The sequence below is a fragment of the Podarcis liolepis genome, assembly GCF_965112155.1.
Source record: "Podarcis liolepis genome assembly, chromosome: 15".
In the NCBI taxonomy this organism is placed as follows: Eukaryota; Metazoa; Chordata; class Lepidosauria; order Squamata; family Lacertidae; genus Podarcis; species Podarcis liolepis.
The window spans coordinates 22,852,009-22,877,535 of record NC_139566.1 but is presented as its reverse complement, the minus strand read 5'-3'; the positions used below and the strand labels follow the sequence as shown (position 1 = coordinate 22,877,535).

The 25,527-nt window shown below is 47.1% G+C and overlaps 1 protein-coding gene across 4 annotated transcripts in view; it reads right to left on the bottom strand.

Annotated features, from left to right (window-relative positions):
- RASAL1 (RAS protein activator like 1) overlaps positions 1-25,288 on the bottom strand; it is a 67,550-nt gene extending 42,262 nt beyond the window's left edge. For 3 of the 4 annotated variants that reach the window (XM_083478561.1, XM_083478562.1, XM_083478564.1), the window contains exons 1-4: positions 24,843-25,288; positions 11,434-11,490; positions 5,319-5,432; positions 3-64 (exon numbers count right to left, since the gene is read on the bottom strand). In XM_083478561.1, coding sequence (XP_083334687.1) covers positions 3-64; positions 5,319-5,432; positions 11,434-11,490; positions 24,843-24,907 — 298 coding nt within the window. In that variant the 5' untranslated portion in view covers positions 24,908-25,288. Of the gene's footprint in view, positions 1-2; positions 65-5,318; positions 5,433-11,433; positions 11,491-13,122; positions 13,275-24,842 lie in introns of those variants that run through there. The other variant, XM_083478563.1, reaches the window with a different exon arrangement.
- Between the last annotated feature and the right edge of the window lie 239 nt (positions 25,289-25,527).

Below are 25,527 nucleotides of genomic sequence, written 5' to 3'. Positions count from 1 at the left end.
ACCCCGAGAGTGAGATGAGATGAAGTCTTTGCTGAGGGAGATTTTGCCGATGGCATCATCATGCCTGCAAGGAGACAAAGAACAGAAATGGTACAAGATGGGACTGAAAGAGGAGCACCAGAAGCTGCCTTATCTGGCAGGGTTGTTGTGGAGTTTGTGCAACCCCGATTTTTAAGCAAATCATTTGCCCTTCCCAGACTAATTTGCAGAGTGGAACAGTTATCCTTCCGTCTTTGCACTCCTTTGAATTCTGCAATGCAATATCTGGCAGCTAGATATAACCTACACAGAAACACATATCTAAAAATGGGGGGGAATAGGTTTAACATACAAAAATGCCTATTTTTTTGGTGGTGGTGGGGAATACTAATACTAATAAAATAATAATAATAATAATAATAATAATAATAATAATAATAATAATAATAATAATTTATTATTTAAACCCCCCCCCCATCTGGCTAGGTTTCCCCAGCCATTCTGGGTGGCTTCCAACAGAACACTAAAATACAATAACCTATTAAACATTAAAAGCTTCCCTAAACAGGGCTATGTTGTATCCACTGTAGCCACTGCAGTCCTACGTACCTCATCCCACCAGTGAAAAAATTCATGTGTGCAGAATGGAACTTCCCTTTGTATGCCTGTATGCCCCAGATCTGCCCCACAGAGGGGACCCCTAGGAGAGGTGTAAGGGGCCTACGGGGGGGGCGGGGAGGAAAATGGGGAAAGTTCCATTAGTAAAGGTGAAGGGACCCCTGACCATTAGGTCCAGTCGTGGCCGACTCTGGGGTTGCAGCACTCATCTCGCTTTATTGGCCAAGGGAGCCGGCGTACAGGTTCTGGGTCATGTGGCCAGCATGACTAAGCCACTTCTGGCGAACCAGAGCAGCACATGGAAACACCGTTTACCTTTCTGCCAGTATGGTACCTATTTATCTGCTTGCACTTTGATGTGCTTTCAAACTGCTAGGTTGGCTGGAGCAGGGACCAAGCAACGGGAGCTCACCCCATCGCGGGGATTCGAACCGCCAACCTTCTGATCGACATGTCCTAGGCTCTGTGGTTTAACCCACAGCGCCACCCGTGTCCTTAAAGTTCCATTACACAAGGTTAAATCCTAGCGCCGACCAAACAAGTTATCTGGATACTGCCCAATGGGTAGGGGAAATGCAGATTGTTGTCACAGAAACAAGGCTTTTGAACAGACGAACTCAAAAAAGGCGTTGGGAGGAAACAGATGGATCCACATGTTCCTAGTCCTTCTCGTGCAATACATCTTCTTCTCCAGGAGGCGGCCCACCAAAAAAGCCTATTCTCTCCCGAGCAACGCCAAGCCCTGTAGAAGCAGATAGAGGCAAAGGGTCTCCACTCGCAGAGAAAGCTTTGCATCCCATTCAGCCCACCCAAGAGCGTTTGAAGGATGTCAAGGTAGGCAGCTCTCCGTGTCGCCCCCAACTCCACCACAGCAGGAATGGGTTAATCAGTCAGTTTTTGGTTTCTGCCCATTTTTCATTTCGCCAGCCTTAAATCCAGTTCTTGGCATTTCTGCATCGGTGTGCAATTTAATTTTTTTAAGGTTTCGATGAAAACTCACCAGCATTTTCATGCAAATTCCCCCCCCCCCATGTTCTCATTTATATGTGCTGTTTATATAATGCATTTTTGCAACCAAACTTCCCTTAATATTGTTTCGGGGTTCTTGTATTTGTTTCAAAGCAAACAGAATATGGTCAACCCCCCCCCTAATATAATGCATTTTCGTATGTTACACTTCACTCCAGCAAATGTCCTTCTATACCAGGGGTCTGCAACCCGCGGCTCCGGAGCCGCATGTGGCTCTTTTACACCTTTGCTGCAGCTCCGGGGCGGATACTAGCGAGGGGAGGAGGCGCATTGTGCGCCCCGACACTCCCCACTGTGGCAGGCGCTGTACTGGCTGTGACGTCGCATGGGGGCGGTGCGTGCGTTAGTCACGCACCGTCCCAACGTCACCTTCCCGCCCGCCCGCTACATTGTAAGGGGCATGTACGCTGGTCACTGCATTGAAAGGGGGCATGTATTGTACGCTGGTCACTGTTTTGAAGGGGAGTGAAGAACACACACACACACAAAAAGGTAACTTGTTAATTTAACGTTTATTTCTATGAGGAGGAGTAATTCTGAGGGGTCAAACAAAGAAATAATAAAAAGTGGCAAAAAAGTTATTTTTATAATGACGAGTTTTGCGGCTCCCAGGTTTTTTTTCTTCGGAAACGGGTCCAAGTGGCTCTTTTTGTCTTAAAGGTTACAGACCCCTGTTCTATACACACAGACTGAAGGAACAATAAATCCTTGGGCCAGAACCTGCAGTACTGTCCAGGGTCCTGAAACTTCCCTGTTCCTGATCAACACCAGCTAACATCCTTACCTTGTGCAGTCTCACCTGAGCCATTGCCTTGCTGGGGCGACGAGAACCTTGGTGGATCAGGAAAGCTACCAGTGGCTAGTAGCCATGATGGCTAGACATAGCCTCCAAGGACCCTACGTAGGCTACACCACATCCCTAGCCACACACACTCCATTGGACCAGCATTGCCCTGTCCTTGTGTGTTTTTGCCTAGCCAGAAATGTGTCCTCAATCTCTTGACAATGATTCTTTCCTGCCTGGGTGGAGGATAGAGAGGGGCAGGTGAGTGCGGGAAGAAAGTAGCCTACTATACAAAGGTAAGTTTTGTGGCCCTGCCCACTTTTGCCGCTGGGCCAGCCCACCACCAGCATGTGGCCCCGAGAAGGTTTCCCCAAGTGGAATGTGGCCCTTGCACTAAGTTAATCAGAGTTAAACCATTCCAGGGGGTGAGGCGGAGAGACAGCACCCAGCCCAAGGTCACCCAGTGAGATTCATGGCCTAAATAATAATAATAATAATAATAATAATAATAAGTTTTATTTATACCCGCCCTTCCCGGTCAGAGCCAGGTCCATGGCAGCTAACACCAGTAAAATTACAATAAAAATATAATGAGGGGGGAACCAATTCAAAATACAGGTTAAAATACAATTTAAAATGCAGCCTCGTTTTATTTTATTTTATTTTTTCTTCTTTTTATTGAGTTTCACTTTAAAAGTAGCCCATAGATCAAAATCATAAGGGGAGGGAAACATAAGGGTCAGACTGAGTCCAAACCAAAGTCCAGGCGGAACAGCTCTGTCTTGCAGGCCCTGAGGAAAGATGTCAAGTCTCGCAGGGCCCTAGTCTCTTGTGACAGAGCGTTCCACCAAGTCGGGGCCAGTACTGAAGATCCACCAGGGTGGATTTGATTTAAATCAAATTGATTTAAATCACTAGTCAATAAGACTTGATTTAAATCACTAGTCAGTAAGACTTGATTTAAATCTTTTTCTTTTTCTTTTTACAGAAAGACCCATTGCTGGTATAATCTTAATATTTACAACCAGTTGAGGGTTTCATTTTTGGAATAATAAATTTTCAGAGTAGTTTTTACAGTTATATCAAAAATTACTGATTTGGTTATACTATTAAAAATACATAGACCGATAATTATGAAATTATTGTGAGGTTTAATAAGTTAACTGTTTATATTTGGACAACTTTTCTGCTCTACTTTATTGGAAGGAGAAAAATAATAATTTCCTTAATAACAATTTAAACAATTTATTTAACTAAAGCAATAACATTATAGCAAATGTATCCATGTTTGTTAACTGATGTGGTTAAACAAGTTAAAATACAAACAAACGTAAACTGAGTTTTAGCACACATGAAAAACTTAAAACAAATCCTTATTTCCTAATGAATAGCCTTTGGACTATAATGTAACGTAAATAGAAAACTATCTTTAGAAAGATTTTTCCTCCAAAAGCATTTTATTTTAAAAAACCAATTTAAATTTAAAAAACCCTGATTTAAAATTTTTAAAATCTGATTTAAATTTTTAAAAATCTGTTTTTTTTAAAAAAAATATGTTGATTTTTATCCACCCTGCTTGTCACTTACAGAGCAATTGTAGCTCTGGTGCATTGTTTTATTGTTCTTAAGAGATTTGTGAAGGCGGTTTTATTGGAGTCTGCTGAAAGGATTTCATCGCTGTGCTCTCAACCCAGCCAGCCTTGGAGGAGAGGCGGAATATAAATGCAATGAGTAAATAAATATAAAGTAATGCTACAAGGGAAGTGATTAGAGACTCCTACCATAAGGGGCTCAGGAAGTGCAGTCCTCAAATCCAAGAACAGGAGAGTGTTATTCTGTCATCTGTCTTAAGGCAACCAGATGGACTACCTACACTAATCACGCTGAGCTTGATAGAACCCATTCAGCTTTGTCAGACGTAAGGAGTTCGATCTGCATCGAGTCCAGAGCCATCTCAGCTCGTGTAGACAGATAAATGACAGACGTTAGAGCAGAACTTCCCTGGGAGAATATTGAAACCTTCATATACAGTGGAACCTTCAGGTTACATACGCTTCAGGTTACAGACTCCACCAACCCAGATATAGTACCTCAGGTTAAGAACTTTGCTTCAGGATGAGAACAGAAATCGTGCTCCGGTGGTGCGGCAGCAGCAGGAGGCCCCATTAGCTAAAGTGGTGCTTCAGGTTAAGAACAGTTTCAGGTTAAGTACAGACCTCCGGAACGAATTAAGTACTTAACCCGAGGTACACTGTATTGTATTGGATCAGCAACCTCTTAAACATGTCCTTGTGGTCTATCAGCATCACACAGTTGCCTAGAGAGGTCTTTTCCATCGTAGCCCCTCCAAACAGGGTAATAGCGAAGCATTGCTGGGTATTATTCCTGTTGTTGTTTAGTTGTTTAGTCGTGTCCAACTCTTCATGACCCCATGGACCAGAGCACGCCAGGCACTCCTGTCTTCCACTGCCTCCCCCAGCTTGGTCAAATTCATGTTCGCAGCTTCAAGAACACTGTCCAGCCATCTTGACCTCTGTTGTCACCTTCTCCTTGTGCCCTCCATCTTTCCCAACATCAGGGTCTTTTCCAGGCAGTCTTCTCTTCTCATGAGGTGGCCAAAGTATTGGAGCCTCAGCTTCAGGATCTGTCCTTCCAGTGAGCACTCAGGGCTGGTTTCCTTCAGAATGGAGAGGTTTGATCTTCTTGCAGTCCATGGGACTCTCAGGAGTCTCCTCCAGCACCGTAATTCAAAAGCATCAATTCTTCGGTGATCAGCCTTCTTTATGGTCCAGCTCTCACTTCCACTCATCACTACTGGGTATTATTCCTACCTCCTCAAAATACAATGGTCTTCTGCATGCATGGCCCATTACAGCCCACCTTCCCTGGTGTCCATTCCCCTACTTACCCAATGGTGTCTTCATCCAGAACATAGAAGGAGAGGTTGTGGAACCCCATCGGAAGGTGCAGAGTATATTCCTCCCCCCAGAAAGGGTTGAGGTTCTTCCACACCGTGGCAGTTCTGCAGAGGGGAAGCAGAGAAGAGGTCAACACTGGGTGTGTGGCTGTCTTTTGAGGTGTCAAAAACCCAGATTCCCAAGTATATATATAGCATGGGGAACCTTTGTCCCTCCAGAGGTTGCAGAACTCATAACTCCCATCATCCCAGACCACTGGCCATGTTTGCTAGGCCTGATGGGAGTTGTAGTTCAGCAACATCAGGAGGGACAAAGGTTCCCCATGCCTGATATAACACACCCTGGGACCTTGGGGTGAAGGGTGGGTGAGATGATAATAATAATAATAATAATAATAATAATAATAATAATAATAATTATTTCACTTATTATTATTAATTAATCAACCTTCCTCAAAAGAGCCCAGAATGATACACATAAAACCTATGGGCAAAATGTATTTTTTTATTTTTAAAAAATTATTAGATTTATATTCTGCCCTTTCATTGTAGAAGGACGTGTGGATCCAGAATTGGCCTCCAAGGTCACTTACGGACTCACTGTTAAAACTGTTTATGGGAGACAATCTTACTTGGCTACGAGTGATCGCCAAAGAAGAAGAAGACAACTGCTGTTCATCATAGCATCACAGGGCAGTTCACAGAATAAAATAGAGTAAATAATAAAAAGAAAAGAGCAAAACAATACCCCCCTACACACACACACACTTCCCACAGACACATTTAAAAAGTGGTAGAATATGAATCAGCCAAAGGCTTGGTTGAAGAGGAACTTTTTCACCTGGTGCTTAAAAATATATAATGAAGGTACCAGGTGAACCTCCCTGGGGAGGGCATTCTGCAAATGGGGAGCCACTACAGAGAAGGCCCCTTCTCATGTTGCTGCCCTCTGGACCTCACGTAGAGGAGACACACAAAAAAGGCATCAAATGACGAACACAGAGTCTGGGATGGCTTATACAGCAAAAATTCAGCAAAACAGTGCTAAAACCATAGGCACACAAAGAAGAGCCCTGCTGGATCACACCAAAGGGGGCCATCGAGTCCAGCATCCTGTTCTTAATAGGAAACCTGCAAATTAGAACTCATAACCCACCTACTTTCAGCAGCCAGAAGCATCATAGCCACTGGAGAGACCTGTCAGGAGTAAGCATGGACCAATGGTACCAAATAGTATGGGAAACAGCTCTACTAGAAAAATTAACCAATAAACTGAAACTGACATGGGGACAAATAGAAGAAGACTCCTTCACCCCGGTACGGCTCCCCTTTATCACATACACAGCCCAACAAGACAACGACAAAAATCCACCAACAGCATACAAATCAATATGGCAAACCTGATCCAAAACACCCACCCACCCTACTCATGAAAACAAAGACCACCACAGCCAACCACTAATGAATAACCACACCCTAGGCCAACCCCAACCTCTCTCACCACCAAAGGAACACAAGTGAACAGCAAAGAACCTGCACAAGCAACGCTGACACCAAACCCTACATATAGTAAGTAAAATAGTAATTCTCTCCTCGCCTATAATTCCTACCAACTCTTACTGAGATGCATACAGCCTCCAACAGTGGGTGGAGAATATAGTTGCAGCGGCTAGTCACCACAGAGAGCCTCATCCTCCACAAAATGGTCCAATCCTCTTCTAAAGGCCTCCAAGTTGGAGGCCAATCGCTACACCTTGTGTGGGTATGAGTTCCGCTGTGTGAAGCGGGTCTGTCCTGTATCTTTCAACATTTAGGATGTCCCTAAGTTCTAGTATTCTAACAGTGGGAGAAAAACCTTCTCCCTATATCCATTTTTTTCCACGTCATGTGTCATTTTATACACCTAATTTTATACAGGAAGCATTGCCAGATCATCAGTTTCTAATCTCTCGTGTTTCCTCTCGTTCTTATTCACCATTTTTAGAGCTAACTAGGGAACACTTTGTTGGAGAGGGCGGTCAAGTCAGGAGTCTGCCCAGAAGGACCGTTGGTGCTTAATGCCTTCTATGCAACACATCGTTAACCTATGGAACTCCCTCCCACAGGAGGCAGTGATGACCACCAACTTGGATGACTTTGAAAGAGGTCTGGACAAATTTGCAGAGCAGAAGGCCATCAGTGGCTATGAGAATTGCATGCTGGACTAGCTGGGGCATTGGCCTGATCCAGTAGGCTACTGATTGATTGATTGATTGATTGATTGATTGATTGATTGCATTCATATCTAACTTTTTCTCTAAGGAGCTCATTTAATCCCCACAACAACCCTGTGAGGTAGGTTAGGCTGAGAGGTAGTGATTGACTCAAGGTCACACCCAGTGAACTTCATGGCTGAGTGGGGATTCGAACCCTGGTCTCCCAGGTTGTCCTAGTGCAATTCTCTAACCACTGCACCACCTTGGCTTTCTCTTATTCTTCTGTCCTTTCATCTCCCCCCACCCCCCTCAGCACAGCCAGGGACTGATTCAACCGCCTCTTCCCAGCCTGGTTAATTGTTCACCATCCTAAGGAGTAAATCTTTACAGAGCCATGTTGCTCTGTCTTCGAGCCACTTATAATGTTGTCAGTTTGCTCTTGATCAAATATTTGAGGAGGGATAAGATGAGAAGGGTGTGTCAAGGCTGGACGGATCAGATAGCCTGAGGCTCTCTGAGGCTCTTGCCAATTCTCCAGCCCAGGAAGACAAGCACAGGGTTCCTTAACACCTCTGGGCACCGGGCAATGTCAAATGGCTGACAAGCTGTCAATCATGCTTACAAGCTGCCAGTATGGTGACCCTACCACATATTCCACAGAAGAGAAAGTGGAGGATGAAGGAATACTGTAAATGGTGCTAATAGAAGCTATCAGGACCTGTAAAAAACCCTTTTAAATCCCAAAGTAAGTAGTGCCTTTGGGACAGGATGTAGCTCAGTGGTTAGGACACTTGCTTGGCCTGCAAAATGTTCCACGTTCGGCCACTGACATCTCCAGGAAGGGCTAGGAGAGACCCCCTGTCTGTAACCCTGGAGAGCAGGTGCTAGTGAGTATAGAGCGTTGTGGTCTAAACCACTGAGCCTAGGGCTTGCCAATCAGAAGGTTGGCGGTTCGAATCCCTGCGATGGGGTGAGCTCCCATTGCTTGATCCCTGCTCCTGCCAACCTAGCAGTTCGAAAGCACGTCAAAGTGCAAGTAGATCAATAGGTACCGCTCTGGCGGGAAGGTAAAGGGGGTTTCTGTGCACTGCTCTGGTTTCGCCAGAAGCAGCTTAGTCATGCTGGCCACATGACTCAGAAAAACTGTCTGCAGACAAATACCGGCTCCCTTGGCCAGTAGAGTGTGATGAGCGCCGCAACCCCATAGTCGTTCACGACTGAACTTAACTGTCAGGGGTCCTTTACCTTTACCTTTACCTTTTTAAGCTTGATGGACCAATGCTCTAACTCCCAGACTTCCCTGGGAAGAGGGACTGATTGTTAAATCAACTCTGGGGATTGTAGCTCCCAGAATTCTTTGGGGAAACGTATACCATGCTGCTTTAAACAAATGCATCCTTACTTTGGTGCAACTTCATCTAAACCATATCCTCCAACATTTCTCCGATGGAAATAAAGACGTCTCAATCCATAATGATAATTTTGCTATTTATACCCCACACATTTTACCGGTTTGCCCCAGCCACTCTGGGCAGCTTACAACATATATAAAAACATAATAAAACATTACTTTTTTTAAAAAAAAACCTTCCCTATCCAGGGCTGCCTTCAGACGGCTCAGTGAGTCGGATAACTGCATACCCTCCAACATTTCTCCAATGAAAATAGGGATGTCCTAAGGAAAAGCGGGACATTCCTGGATCAAGCCAGAAACTGGGGCGGCTTCTTTAAATCTGGGATGTCCCTGGAAAATAGGGACACTTGGAGGGTCTGCTAACCTCCCTGCCCACAAACCAAGAGGAAGACTTGCTAATTGGCCAACGTCATCTAAACTCCCCGCAAACAGAGCTAACAAAATCTAGATGGGCCATTAGCCTGATACAACAGGCTCATCTTAGGTGGGATAACCAGGGCTTTTTTTCCCAGCCAGAACTCATCAGAACTCAGTTCCAACACCTCTCAGGTAGGTGCCATTGACATTAAAAGAGAACAAGGGAGGCGTTCATGGCGATTGCCAGCATCTCTTATCCTAGAAAAAAATAGCACCTTGCTTTAATGCAATGTTATCTAGTCTCCTTGCAGACAACGTTATCTACCAGTAGTCTCCCTGGAAGTGCTACCTGCTCCCCTGGCTATGAGCAGGTCCATGGGGCCTTAAAATAACATAAGCAAAAATCCCAACTGAGATGTCTGGCCTCCTGCTCTCAAACATTAAGCTGCGGAAAACCTCGTGGCGGATTAACATTCCTTGTGGATATTAGTGCTCACCTTTTAACGGCACATCTGAATCTCTTCTTTGGCAACCAGGGAGGCTGCCCCACGGCTGCCAACCAGGCACCAACCGCCACAGATCTGCCTTAATTGCCTAGGACAACCCCTTGTTTTCGTTAATCCCCATGGAAGGGAGTTTAATTTTCGGCTCAGGCTTTAAGTGGGACACGTCATGGATAAAGCCTGGATTTGGAAGCCTGACAATGAGAAGCTTTCACAGAGCAATGCTTTTCCCAAGGGAAGCAGAGTCCAAACCCAGTTGTTGTTGTTGTTGTTGTTGTTGTTTTTGCTGCTGCTGCTGCTGTGTACCTACCCTTCAACCCAAGGCCCTAGGGCCAGTTGTGAAATTGAAACACAACATCAAAAACAGTTTAAAATAACTTACAATCACAAAAATATACACCTCAAGTGTCAAAAGCGAAGAGGTTTGTTTTCAGCATCCTCTGGAAGCTGTATAATCAAGGTGCCAGGCGCACCTCTCTGGGGAGGGAGTTCCACAGCTTAGGGGCCACCACAGAGAAGGCCCTCTTCTGGGCCGCCATCACCCTGAGCCTCTGAAGGTGGAGGAACTACCAAGAGGACCCCCTCTGCCCATCTCAGCACCTGGGAGGGTCTGTCAGGATAGATGCAGTCTTTCAAATATTTGGGGCCTGAGTCATTTTGGGCTCTGAACACCAGTATGAGCTGCTTGGGGTGGATCTACACATGGGGGGGCGCTATAAATAATTCAGAAATTAAATCATTCTAACAAAAGGAAAAAAACGCTAGAGAAAATTGCTTAGATTTTTGTTTTGCTCGCCAGCACCATCTGATGTTGCATGTTTATAATGCATACAAAACACTGTTTTTTGACTAATGTAGCTGAGTCCTTAAACTGGGCCTGGAACAAAATGCCAACCAGTGCATCTGTTCTAAAACAGGGTTATATGAAACCTAATGGAACCCCAGCTAGTAATCTGGCTGCGATAATCCAGTCTGGAAGTTCACAGAGCACAGTGGCCAAGTCACCTCCATCCAAAAGAGGTCATAGCTGGCAAGCCTTCCAGAGCTGGCACCAACCTTGTGCCCTCAGGATGCTTTTGAACTACAACTCCCATCAGCCCCACCAAGCATGGCCTTTCTGGACTACAACTCCCATCACAGCTGGCTGGGGCTGGTGGAGTTTTAGTCCAAACATCTGAAGGACATCAGGTTGGCAAAGGACAGTCCGGACTCGAGCACGCTTATAACGATAGTCAGAAAAATCTTAGAACAAGAAGAGTCATAAGAACATCTGGACCAAAATTTCCTGCAGTCCAGTCCTCTACCAAAACCAGCAATGACCAGCCGGATTTGGGAAGCCCGCTATTTGTGCCCAGTGTGTGGCATGTAAGAGCTATACTGCCTTCAAACATGGAGGTACTATTTCATCGCTGTGAATAAGCCTGATCCTCTTCCACGAATATTTCTGATCCTGAGGCTTGAGATACTGAGTTCAATGATTCAGAAAAGGGCAACCATAATTATCAAGGATAAAGGGAACAACTCTTCTATGAGGAAAGCTGGCAGTGTTTAGGGACGTTTTGGGGAAATCTCTAAATCTGGGAAATCTTTAAAGCTGGAGAGATGTGGGCGTTCCAGTCCTCTCTGCCTCTACTTACCTTGCCACGACCTCGTTGTCAACCTTGATGATGCAATAAGGGTCGCTGGTGCCGGACCTTTGGGAGAGAGCAAAGCAGAAACATGGATGAGAATTAAACACTCCCCACACCAATGATAATAATAATAATAATAATAATAATAATAATAATAATAATAATAATAATAATAATAATAGGTTGGGGGCATCACTGGTTTCAAAAATGCCACAAAAGCCATGGGTGGCAGTAGTACTGGTGCCCACTGAAAATTCTGATGGGATTTACCTACAGAGGAGAACAGGAATTTAAGGGAGGAGGTCTTTTTTAGCCTAAGAGTCACATTCCATTCTGGGCAACCTTCCGATGAGAAAACAATCCAGCAGCACCAGTCCCTATGAGAAGAAGTCCCAGCAAAAGAAGAATGGATACAAAAACTTGTGGAATCTGCAGAAATGGTGAAACTTACCGAAAAAATACGAAATCAAGGTAACAAACTTTTTATAAAAGAATGGAAACGGTTTGTTGAATATTTACAGACAAACTGTAAACAGGTGAGAACATTGGTAGGATTATTATAATCACCTGCCATTTTATATGAGTATATATTTACAGGAGATGAACAAAGGAGCAAATTAAGTTAATATGGAAACGCAGAAAATATTACAAAATAAATTTCAGGAACTGCAGAAAGAGGGGGGAGGAAGTCAAGTTTTGAAATGTTAAAATGATTGAAAAATGATTGAAATGTATGAAACTGAAAAGCATAAATAAAATGTTTAAAAAGCAGTACCAGTCTCTGTGGAAGCCAGCAGCTGTATGAGGGTTCCTGGTTTGTGGCACCTCAAAACTGTGTACCCGTTGGCCATAGTCCCCCTGCCCCCCCCACACTACGCCCCTAAGCTGGGGACAGCATGTAGCCTGGTGAGGAGAGAGATCCAAGGGACAGATTGATTCAAGAGCATAAGCAGAGCTCTGCTGGATCAGGCCAATGGCCCATCTAGTCCAGCATCCTGTTCTCACAGTGGCAAACCAGATGTTCAAGCAGCAGCTGAGCACAAGATCCCAGTCCTCTCCTGCAACTGGTATTCAGAAGCATCACAGCTTCCAGCAGGCCATGCAGGCAGAACACAGCCACCATGGCTAAAGGTAAAGGGACCCCTGACCATTAGGTCCAGTCGCAGACAACTCTGGGGTTGCAGCGCTCATCTTGCTTTATTGGCCGAGGGAGCCGGCGTACAGCTTCCGGGTCGTGTGGCCAGCATGATTAAGCTGCTTCTGGCGAACCAGAGCAGCGCACGGAAACGTCGTTTACCTTCCTGCCGGAGTGATACCTATTTATCTACTTGCACTTTGACGTGCTTTCAAACTGCTAGGTTGGCAGGAGCAGGGACCAAGCAACGGGAGCTCGCCCCGTCACAAGGATTCGAACCGCTGGCCTTCTGATCGGCAAGTCCTAGGCTCTGTGGTTTAGACCACAGCGCCACCCACATCCCTGCCACCATGGCTAGTGGCCATTTATTTATTTAAAAAGCCTTTCTAAACCACTTCACAGTTTGAAAACCTCTCTAATCAGCATGCGCTATGTACAATACAAAGAACCAATATCCGTTAACACGCAAATACAGCCGTAAAGTCAATAAAAGAGCATAAAAGCAAATAAAAAGAATGAATTCAGAGGATTTGCGCATATAAATCAGAGTCTAATCTTACGGGTCATGAAAAGCCCAGGCCAAAGAGATAAGTCTTTACGAGGCGTCTGACGCAACTGCTGGTTGCTACTTGACACAAGGCGGGGGAAGGTCGTTTCACAGGATGGAGCAGCCAGGAGGACCACTCATTTTGGATCTGGGATGTTGAAAATAAAACTGCCAGTATCATCATGCCATTATACAGATCTACGGTGCAACCACATTTGGAGTACTGTGTTTACAGCACTAGTTATCTCCCACTTGAACTACTGCAACGCGCTCTACATGGGGCTTTGAAGGTGACCCAGAAACTACAACTAACCCAGAATGCGGCAGCTAGACTGGTGATGGGGGGCAGCTGCCAAGACCATATAACACCAGTCCAGAAAGACCTACATTGGCTCCCAGTACGTTTCCAAGCACAGTTCAAAGTGTTGGTGCTGACCTTTAAAGCCCTAAACGGCCTCGGCCCTGTATACCTGAAGGAGCGTCTCCACCCCCATCGTTCAGCCCGGACACTGAGGTCCAGCACCGAGGGCCTTCTGGTGGTTCCCTCCCTGTGAGAAGTGAAGTTACAGGGAACAAGGCAGAGGGCCTTCTTGGTGGTGCTGCTCGCCCTGTAGAACTTCCTCCCATCAGATGTCAAGGAAATAAACAACTACCTGACTTTTAGGAGATATCTGAAGGCAGCCCTGTATTGGGAAGTTTTTAATGTTTGATGTTTATTGTGTTTTAAATACAGTGGTGCCCCGCAAGACGAATGCCTCGCAAGACGGAAAACTCGCTAGACGAAAGGGTTTTGCGGTTTTTGAGCTGCTTCGCAAGACGAATTTCCCTATGGGCTTGCTTCGCAAGACGAAAACGTCTTGCGTTTTTAGCAAGTTTGTTTCCTTTTTCTTAACACCGTTAATACAGTTGCGACTTGACTTCGAGGAGCAGCTCATAGAACTCATTGAGGTTTTTGAAGACTTTGGTGATTTTTGAAGCTTTTCCAAAACTTCTTTTAAACTTTTAAAACTTTTTTTGGGGGGGTTGGATTTTGGGTTGGGGTGTTTGGAATTCAAGGACTTGGTGTTGGGGAGGGGTTTGCAAGAACCTGGAAGCTTGTGTGGGTTTTTTCTGCATTTTTCTGATTTTCTGTGACCATTGGGCCACTCTGCTGTTTTTTTTAAAAAAATCTGGATTTGAATTTCTGTGTGGTGGGTGGCTGGGGGAACAGTTGAGGAGGGGGTTCTTCAGCAAGAAGCAAAGAGTGGAAGAGGAACCTTCTTTGAGTTGTCCCCCAGGGTCTTAGAAAATGTACTGTACACTTTGTTGATTTTTAAATGTTTTTCTGTCATGTTTAGAAACTTAATTTATTGTTCCTTCAATTTTTGAAATGCTCTTTACAGTATGTGTGACTTTAAAGAGCACTTAATAAATTCTTGTTGTACCAAATTTGGCTTGCTTTGGACTTTTTTTGACCATAGGAACGCATTAATTGAATTTCAATGCATTCCTATGGGATTTCGTGCTTCGCAAGACGAAAAATTCACTAGACGAAAAAACTCGCAGAACGAATTAATTTCGTCTTGCGAGGCACCACTGTATTCTGTTGGGAGCAGCCCAGAGTGGCTGGGGAGACCCAGCCAGATGGGCAGAGTTTAAGTAATATTAATAATAATATAATAATAAGTAATATTGGAGAGGCAAAAAGAAAGAAAAAATACCCGAATATAAGCCGCTCCCTTCATCGTTGCTCCTGGCTGGCTGCATACTGGGGGGACGACCATGCTGCATTGCCGACAGCTTTTCCCATTCCTCGCTCTCTCCCTTCCTGGCCTTGGGGAAGAGGACAGGGGACTGTGCATGGGGCAGGCGAAGCTTTGCCGCTCTCCTGGCGCTGTTTGCCCTGCACTCCTGGCTGCATACTATAAGGTCGCAAATATAAGCCACACAGTCAGAATTTGGGGGGAAAGTGAGGCTTATATTCAGGCCAATACAGTACAGTGGTACCTCAGGTTACAGACGCTTCAGGTTACAGATTCTGCTAACCCAGAAATAGTACCTCGGGTTAAGAACTTTACCTCAGGATGAGAACAGAAATCGCGCGGCGGCAGCAGGAGGCCCCATTAGCTAAAGTGGTGCTTCAGGTTAAGAACAGTTTCAGGTTAAGAACGGACCTCCGGAACGAATTACCGTAAGTTCTTAACCCGAGGTACCACTGTATTACATTTCTGGTCGCCTCGCCTCAAAACGGATATTGCAGAGTTGGAAAAGGTTTGGGAAAGGGCAACCAAAGCAATCGAGGGATGGAAAGACTCCCGAATGAGGAAAGGTGCAGCATTTGGGGGACTTTTTAATCTAGAGATAAGGCAAGCAAGAAGTGACATGGCAGAGGCTTATAAAATTAAGCGCTGTTTTGGGGGGCGGGGAATAGATAGAGAAAAGCATTTCTCCCTCTCTCATAACACTAGAGCTCGTGGACGTCCAACGAAGCTGAATGTTGGAAGATTCGGGACAGATAAAATAAAATCTTTCTTCATAGTTAAACTATGGAACTGGCTCCCACAAGTGGCAATGATGCCCACCAACCCAGACAGCATTAAAAGAGGATTAGACAAATGCCTGGAGGAGAGGCCTATCAATGGCTACTACTCATCCACAGTTGGATACAGTCACTATGCTTCTAAATACCAGTTGCTGGAAACCGCAGGAGGGGAGAAGGCTCCTGTGCAGGGGCGCCGACTTATAAAAAATATTGGGGGGGGGCCATACCGGGGTCCATACTGGCGGTAGGATGGCAGTGGTGCTTTTGCATGCAAGAACCGGCCTGCCCTCCCCAGGCTTCGCGCCGGGAGGTGGCCACCCCGTCCTACCAACGTCACCTTAGCCGAACCCAGAAAAAAAGCCCCGCTCCGGTGGCGGGAACTCCCGTCCCCTCCATTCTCCCCTCACCCCGGTCCCTCGCCGGCGACGAATACGCCGTTCCTCGGCCCCGCAGCTCCATTCCTTTCTAAAGTCCCGCCGCTGGGGGTCTTCCTCTAACTGACCGACCTGCCCGCCCCTTCTCAGGAGCTCCCGGTCACTTTGGGAGGCACGCGCCGGAGTCCCCTGCGCGGTTTTTGGCAAGGTGCCTAATAATTTTCTTAAATTATTGGGGGGGCAGAGCCCCCCCAAACAAATTTTTGAGGGAGCTCGGGCCCCCTCAGGCCCCATGGAGTCGGCGCCTATGCTCCTGTGTTCGAATCCTGCTTATGGGCTTTCCACGGGCAATTGGTTGGCCACTGTGAGAACAGGATGCTGGACTGACTAGATGGGCCATTGGCCTGATCCAGCAGCCTCTCCTGATGTTCTTAAGGTGCATCCTTAAATGCTTAATTCTGCCAGCACCTCTGGTGTTTTCTCATCTCTGGAGGTTTCCATTCCCACAGTTTTTCTTCATTTGTTTTTAAATTCAGCACAAGTCACCCAGAAGCCAGAGAGCTACAAATCGGGGAAATGCAAAATGCCCCTCTCTTCCCAGCCTCGCTGCCACATGCATGGCTGAGTTCTTATCGGCTGCCATCGCAGCGCAACATATCATTATGGCCAACCTCTCCGCCACCTCTATTATTTATAGATTAATATCAGCCTGGATTGTAACTTGATAACTAATAATAGTAACTTAATTCAGTCTCCTGAACTCTAAGGGGTTAGGCAAGATCGCTGCTCAAAAAGAGGATTGTAGGTTAGAAATTAATAATAATAATATCCAACTAAGGCCTACTCAGAGTAGACCCACTGGAAACAATGGACTGAAGTGAGCTGAGTTCATTATCCTCAATGCATCTTCTCTGAATAAAATGAATGTTGGATATACAACCCAATAATACTACGAATATATACCGTATTTTTCGTCCCATAGCACGCTCCGTCCCATAGGACGCACCTAGTTTTTTTGGGGGGGAAATAAAGGAAAAAAATTTCCCTTTATTTCCCCCCCAAAAGCAGGTCGGGGAAACAGAACCAGGTTGAGGAACAGCGGGATGGCGGCACTGCGCCTCCCTGCTGTCCCCCGAGCTTGTGGGGCTGGCCGATGTCTGCCCCGCGCGAGGGGCGCTCTGCATCAGGGTGCCCCCCCCCCTGCGGGGCGGCAGGCTGCTATCCGCAGTGTGGGGAGCCTTGCGGGGAACTCCTGCAAGGCTCCCCACGCTGCGGGTGTCTGCCTGGCGCGGGGGGCGCTCTGCTTCAGGGCACCCCTCGCGCTGGGCAGCAGGCTGCTATCCACAGCCTAGACATCCCTGCCGGACCTCCCGTAGGGCTGCCTAGGCTGCGGATGTGTTCCTGAAGCCTGGAGAGTGAGAGGGGTCGGTGCGCACCGACCCCTCTCGCTCTCCAAGCTTCAGCAAAAGCCTGCATTCGCCCCATAGGACACACCCAGATTTCCCCTTCATTTTTGGAGGGGAAAAAGTGCATCCTATAGGGCGAAAAATACGGTATTTGCATTTTCTGGTTGCAGTCCTCGCAACAACCCTGTAATGTTAGCTGGTGTTATTATTTCCCCATATTGAAAGGAGGGGCTGAGGCTGAGAGGGGCATCTTGCCCCAGGATCCCAGCAGGCTTGTGGTAGTTGCAAGATTTGAACCAGGGACTCCCTGCCTTGGCAGTGCTGTCTCTTAGCCACTACAATAGAACAGCTCAAGTGTTTGGCTGTTCTAGGGAGCTGCTGCCATTTAAATGGTTGGTCCTTTAAAGCAGCAGTGGTGGGAAACCCAATTTGCCCCCTCTCTTGTTGAGATTTGCATTCCCTCAGTGGTATTCTGTTGCATGGGTAGGCAAACTAAGGCCCGGGGGCTGGATGCGGCCCAATCGCCTTCTGAATCTGGCCCGCGGACCGTCCAGGAATCAGCGTGTTTTTACATGAGTAGAATGTGTGCTTTTATTTAAAATGCATCTCTGGGTTACTTGTGGGGCATAGGAATTCATTCCTTTCTCCCCAGAAAATATAGTCTGCCCCCCCACAAGGTCTGAGGGACAGTGGACCGGCCCCCCGCTGAAAAAGTTTGCTGACCCCTGTGTTAGGGGAATGCAGACCCACAGTGAATGGGACAGTGGGCAGAGGTGGGCAGAGCCAAAAGCGGACAGGACTGCTACAGTACTTCTTTCTTTCTTTCTTTCTTTCTTTCTTTCTTTCTTTCTTTCTTTCTTTCTTTCTCTCTCTCTCTCTCTCTCTCTCTCTCTCTCTCTCTCTCTCTCTCTGTCACATTCTGTCTCTCTGACACCCCCCTTCTCCCTCTCTCTCTCTGTGACACCCCTTTCATTCTGTTCTTCTCTCTCCCCCTGTCCCAAGAGGAGCCAAATCTTAGGGGCCAATGTCCCTTCAGTGCGGGATTTACATATAAGCTAAACAAACTATAGCTTAGGGCCCCACTCTCTTGGGGGCCCAAAAAAAATTACAAGGAAAAAAACCTGGATGTACATTTCCAAAATATAAGATAAAAAACAAATAAAATAAAACCTACCTACAGCAATCGTGTTGTGTAGGCTCCTATGATGTAAGTAATGGGCCCCGCCTGCTAGCCTGCTCCCTAAAATATCACTGGTTTGCTCATTTCTATACATAGGGTGCCTACATTCTGCATGGACTGGATATATAAAGGGCCTCATTACCTTCAGTAGCTTAGGGTCTCATCAAACCTAAATCCGGCCCTGGCTCCCTTTGCCCACCCCCGTTAAAATATTTGAAGGGGCTGCCCCCACCCCAAAGTGGATAGGCACCATTCAAATGGTGTGTACACGTTGTGTCGTATGATCAGTTATGCAGGGCAGTGCTTACCTGGGACACACCCCCCCCCAATATTTTATTCCAGGTGGCACCCCTGCCTCTCCCCCCACTCTTTCTGACACCCCTTTTCTCTCTCCCCCCCCTTCTCCCCCCCTCTCTCCAACACACCTTTCTTTCTCCACCTCGCCTACTGCCCAGTAAGAGCCCTGCTGAATCAGGCCAAAGCGGGGGCTCCATCTAATTCAGTATCCTGTTCTCGCAGTGGCCAACCAGACCCCACCCCACCCAGGGGAAGCCCACAAGCAACAGCCACCATCCCCGCTGGCAGCTCTCAGCAACTGCTCTACAGAGGCTTCCTGCAGGTTACCAGAGCCCTGAGACAGCCAAGGGCACAGGCAGCGGCCTTTTGAAATTCACCGGAGGGCTGCATGTTGCCAATCCCTGCTTTGAAGAGAAACCCGTTGTTCCCTCCTCCCCTGAAATCTTGTTAGCTAGCCTCTGAAGCAAGCAGCTCAAGGAGATGTTACTACATCCATGGAAACAGCAAAATGCCAGGAGCCCGACTCACAGCAGTTTTCTACTTAGCTAGCTGGCTTGGGAGACCGCAAGTGTGATTGTGTGTGTGTGTCTGTCTGCACACAAGCCCTGTTTTGTGCCACCCCCGTTCCCAAGATCTGGGTTCAGATCCTGTCCTTAAAAACAGAACTACTTTAAAAACAACTCACATTCTGAGACTGATATACAGTGGTACCTCGGGTTACATACACTTCAGGTTACTTACGCTTCAGGTTACAGACTCCGCTAACCCAGAAATAGTACCTCGGGTTAAGAACTTTGCTTCAGGATGAGAACAGAAATCATGCTCCAGCGGCGCGGCAGCAGTGGGAGTCCCCATTAGCTAAAGTGGTGCTTCAGATTAAGAACAGTTTCAGGTTAAGAACGGACCTCCGGAACGAATTAAGTACTTAACCTGAGGTACCACTGTAGTCACATTCGGAACACACATTTAAAGCACGTGGCTTTCCCTCCAAAATCCTGGGAACTGTAGTTTATTTGTATTAATTTTTAAACACATCATTAAAAGCAGTCCATGTGATGTATTTTAGTTTGATGTTTCGTTTATTGTATTTGCAAATCTTGTTTATTTTAAAAAAGATTTTTATATACACCACTTGACTATGGTAAAACCTCTAAGGGTTTTATGAGAAATATTAAAATTATCAATAAAAAAAATCCCAGTTGAAAACATTTAAAGAGAATTAAAATGAACAGTTGTAACAGTCTGTCCTGTAAGTCTGGACAGGCTATGCCTAAACGAAAAGGTTTTAAGAGGGCTCTGAAAAAAGGTGCAGCAAAGACACCTGCTTGATTTCAAGAGGCAGGGAGTTCCAAAGTATAGCTGCTGCCACACTCAGAGATCAATCAATGAGTATTGTGTGGCATCTGGAACTGTGCCAGCTTTGCAGATGCAAACCGTCGAGTGGATGCATATGGGGTAAGGTGCTCCCCCAAGTTTCCTGGTCCCAATCCATTTACTGCCCCACTTCCGCCGGGGCAACAATTCCCAGTGTCCTCAACAAACTGCTAATGGTTTGTACATAAAGCAAAGCCAAACCATAGGTAAAGGTAAAGGGACCCCTGACCATTAGGTCCAGTCGTGGCCGACTCTGGGGTTGCGGCACTCATCTTGCTTTATTGGCCAAGGGAGCCGGTGTACAGCTTCCAGGTCATGTGGCCAGCATGACTAAGCCGCTTCCGGCGAACCAGAGCAGTGCATGGAAACACCGTTTACCTTCCCGCCAGAGCGGTACCTATTTATCTACTTGCACTGGCGTGCTTTCGAACTGCTAGGTTGGCAGGAGCAGGGACCGAGCAACGGGAGCTCAACCCATCGCGGGGATTCGAACTGCCGACCTGATCGGCAAGTCTTAGGCTCTGTGGTTTAACCCACAGCGCCACCCGCGTCCCAACCATAGTTTCACACAAATGAGCAAACACTCCTTCCGCTTGCTATTTACCCAAAACTAAGCCATGGTGTGCCTTAGAGTTACATCAAAACCCACATTCGTGCCCTGAAAGATGGGTTAGAGATGCATTTGATAAAGAGATAAAAACTCAGAGGTACGCTTTCCCTGAATGTGGAGGTTCTGTTATCTTGATTAACAGCTGCTGAGAAGCCTCTTTGCTTTGCAAGCAGAAGGCACCAGGTTCTGTCCTTGCTGTCTCCAGGTAGAGAGCCCTGCCTGCAACCCTGGAAAGCAGCTGCCAGTCAGTGCAGGCAAAACTGAACTAGATGGACCGACAGTCCAATTCAGTATAAAACTGCTTCCTATGGTCCTATATCATGGAGGCAAAGAAAGCTAAGCCTGCAACCCTGTACGCACTTACTTGGGAGTAAGTCCCACTGATGTCCATGGGGCTTACTTCTTAGTAGACACATAACATGCCTCTGGGAAGGGATAGACTAACTACTGTTGTCTATGCTCTGGTAACTTCAAGGTTAGATTACTGCAATGCGTTATATGTAGGGCTGCCTCTGAAAATGCTTCAGAAACTTCAGCTAGTGCAGCAGTCAGGTTGCTCACCAGAGCAAGACAGTTTGAGCATATTACACCGATCCTGGTCTGACTGCACTGGCTACCAATTAGTTTCCGGGCCCAATTCAAAGTGCTGGTTTTGACCTACAAAGCCTTAAACAGCTCAGGACCGCAATATCTCAAGGACCGCCTCTTTCCATATGAACCTACCGGGACCCTGAGATCATCTTCGTGTGCCTCCTCCTGGAGAGGTCTGAAGGGCAGCAACACAAGAACGGGGCCTTCTCTGCAGTGGCTCCCCGTCTGTGGAATGCTCTCCCCAAGGAAGTTTGCCTGGTGTCTTCATTACACACCTTTATGTTGTGATCTTTTTTGTGAACCGCCCTGAGACCTCCGGGTATAGGGGAGTATACAAACTCAATTAATAATAATAATAATAATAATAATAATAATAATAATAATAATAATAATATTTACTCAAGCGTTGGTCTCCATGTGTTCAACAGGGCATGGTAAACAGACACAGGGTTGACCCTTCGGTAACGAACCTTTGGTGGCAACAGGGAACCTGCCAAGCAGTGTTTGAATCTGTGCTGAAGCTGGCATAGAAGCATAGACTTGTAGAGTGTTGGAAGGGTTCCCCAAGGGTCATCTAGTCCAACCCCCTGCAAAGCAAGGATTGCTGGGAAGCTGCCAAAGCTGCTTCAATTGGACTCCAGTTGGAGGTGGCCGTAGTGACAGCTGCCAACCTGGGGTGGCTTCCAAAGGTGATTAGACAAATTCATAAGTTCTATCAGTTGCCTTGTATGACATCCAACCTTTGGTCTATCTAGCCCAGAGTTGTCAGCACTGACTGGCAGTAGCTTTCCAGGGTTTCAGATAAGGAGTCTGTCCCAGCCTTACCTGGAGACGCCAGGGTAGGCTGTGGCACTTCCCTAGAGACATAGGAACACAGAAAACTGCCTTATGCTGAGGAAGACCTCTGGTCCATTTAGCTCAGCATTACCTACACTGACTGGCAGCAGCGCTCCAAAGTTTCAGGCAGGAACTCTCTCCCAGCCCTACCTGTGAGATTGGGGATTGAACCCGGGACCTTCTGCATGCAAAGCAGATGCTTTAACCACTCAGGTATGCCACCTTCCCTGTCACAGGAGGCTTCCTTGTACTGATCCAAATCTCTGGTCCATCTAGTTCAATGCTGTCTGCACTGACTGGAAGCGTCTCTTCTGATTTCTGAACAGGGTTTTCTCCCAGTGCTACCCAGAGGTGCCAGGAATTGAATTCGGGACGTTCAGCATGCAAGGCAGATACCACTGAATGCCAACATCTTCCTCTTGCCATATTGCAGTCCTTAACTAGTGTTGCTTTTACTATTCTTGCCCCAGTAATTTTTGTTAAAGCTTATAAACACCGTAAGCAAAAAAATTAAGCTTCCCGTAGTCACCCATCTAACTTCTACTGGTAGAGTTGACATGGAGGAATGTTGCGTTTGAATATGGTTTGTTTTGGGGGTGGGGGTGGAAACTATCTACTTTAATAATAAACTAAATCCCTCCAGTTACGCATTATTGTTATTATTGTTTCTGCACTTTTGGAAATGTATTAACTTATTTTGCAAGATTTATATACCGTTTGAGGGTAATGAAGCAGTTTAGGGGAAGAAAAAAAACAGTAAGATTATCAGTATGACCGTACAGTATGATTGTACGGAACAATCGCAGATTTGCAGAGGAAAACATCCTATTGAATTATATACCCAAGACGTGGAATCTAACAAAGGGACAATTTGAATGGACTCTTACTATGGCAAAAAGACTGATATTGATGAACTGGAAAAATAAAAATCCATCTTCAATGGATTGAAGATAAGTACAAACTCTCTACACATAAACAAGTTGTGTACAAACGTAGACTTGCCACGGACAAATTTAACAATATTTGGAATTCATTTTTATAAATACCGTATTAGATTAAGGTCTGATTAACTACAACTCTCTTTTTTTGTAATGTACACAATATCTTTTTTCTGTTTTGTTTGGGTACTATTTCTTGTTTCTTCTTTTTTGTGTCTTACTCTGTGCCCTTGTAAGTTTCTACTTTTTATTTCTCAATAAAGAATATGAAAAAGATTATCGGCATTAAAAAATAGTTTAAAACAACTATTTTAATCATTATATTTAAAAAATTAATTAAAATCACACCCAAACTCAAAGCAACCTCCTTAATATATACCTTATATACAGAATCGAACCCATTGGTCCATCTAAGTCGGTACTACACTGACTGGCAGCCATTTCAGGCAGGGGACACTTTGTGGAGATGCCACTGGGATCTTCTGCAAGCCAAGCAGATGTTCCACCCCTAAGCTAAGGCACTTCCCTTAAGACACAGGAACGCAGAAAGCTGCCTTTTCCTGAATGAGACCCTTGATCCATCTAGCTCAGCACTGCCTACACGGACTGGCAGCGACTCTCCACAGTTTCAGGCAGGGACTCCCTCCCAGCCCTAGCCTGGAGATACCTCGAATTGAACTTGGAGCCTTCTGCACGCAGAGCAGCAGGCGCTCTGTCAGTATCAGCAGGATGGGCGAAAGCCACCGACAGGACAGCTCAGCTGCGTGGTGCTGATGATGCCAAAGTTGCAGGTTCGATCCCCGTCGGGGGCACCTGCATTATATTATTGCATTTCAAGGACCGAGGGTCCCTTCCAACTTTACGAATCTATGACGTTCCTCGGTTTTCTGAGGGACAGGAGGCTGGAGAGGGTCCGTGGCTCGCATCTCGCCTGCTGGATTCCCCGGAGTCCCTCCGCTCCCTCCCCTCGAGGAGATACAGGAGAGAGACCTTCGCTGTGACCCAGCAGCGGGGCTCGTCTTACGCTCCCGAGCGGTCGCCACCTGCCTCCCCGCGCCCACGCAGTGAGCAAGAACAGAAGGAACTCCCCACTCCCAGCCACCACCTACTCAGCCTTCTGGAGTCGTGGGGATCGGGGACCACAGACGGGGGGGACGACGGGGGGGGGAGTGGGCGATGGCCAGGAGGAAGCGGCCCACTGAAGTGAGCTTGCCAACACCTCCACCCCGCCCGAAAAATGAACGGGAGTTTGCCCCGGCAGTGCTGCCGTCGGGGGGCAAGACAGCCTGGCCCTCCAAGACAAGCAGTGCCCTCCAACAACCGGTCATGGAATCATAAAAGGGATCCCCGAGGATCCTCTAGTCCACCCCCCTGCAGTAGAGGCGCTTGCTCGCCCTGCCGCCCTCTAGAACCGTCGAGGTTGGGCGGGGAGGGAGAAGAGCCAGACGAGGGCAAAAAACCCACTGTGGGGGGAAACAAAAGGAGGCGCCGTCTAGTCGGGTCCGCGCAGTGGAGAGGAGCTCGGCTTCGGACGGCGGGGGGTGGCCGTCCGGAGGGGTTTGGCGGGGAAAGGAGGGGGTCTCGACGGCGCGGGCCGGCACTCACACGTCCTTGGCCGGCAGGTCCCTTCCCTCCACCACGCGGAAGTGCAGCGATGTGTTCTTGGCCATGCCGAGGCCGGCGGAGGCGCGCTGGCGGCGGCCGCTGCAGCAGCGCTCACCGACGGTCCGCGGGCTGCATGGAGCGCCGATCCTCGACGGCCGTCCAGCCGCAGCAGCCGCGCCTGTCTTTGATCCTTCCCGGATTGCAAGGCGAAGGGGCTTTTTTCCAGTCAGCAGGAAAGCCGCCTCCGCCTCCTCCGCCTCCTCCAGAAGCCAGGCAGCCAGGCAAGACGGGAGAGAGAGGCAGGCAGGCTGGGGAACCGGTCCGGCCAGGTGGCGATCTCCTTCTCCGCTGAGTTCAGCAGGCGAGAGCGCCCGCCTGTCGAGCTGGCTGCCTTCGCTCGCCTTGTTAAATGCCAGGCGCTCCTCGGCTGCCTCGGCTGCGGCTACAGGTGGCCGGGCGGAAGAGTGTGAAGCTGGCCCGCCTCCTAGAGGCCGAAAAGGGAAGCGGCGGAGCTCCGTTCCGTTGGTTGTTGGGGGTGGGGGGCGTTTGTTCCTTTGCTTTTAATAATAATAATAATAATAATAATAATAATAATAATAATAATAATAATAATACGCCAGCTTCTTGGGAGAAAAACAGTGACAAACCTAGACAGCATCTTAAAAAGCAGAGACATCACCTTGCT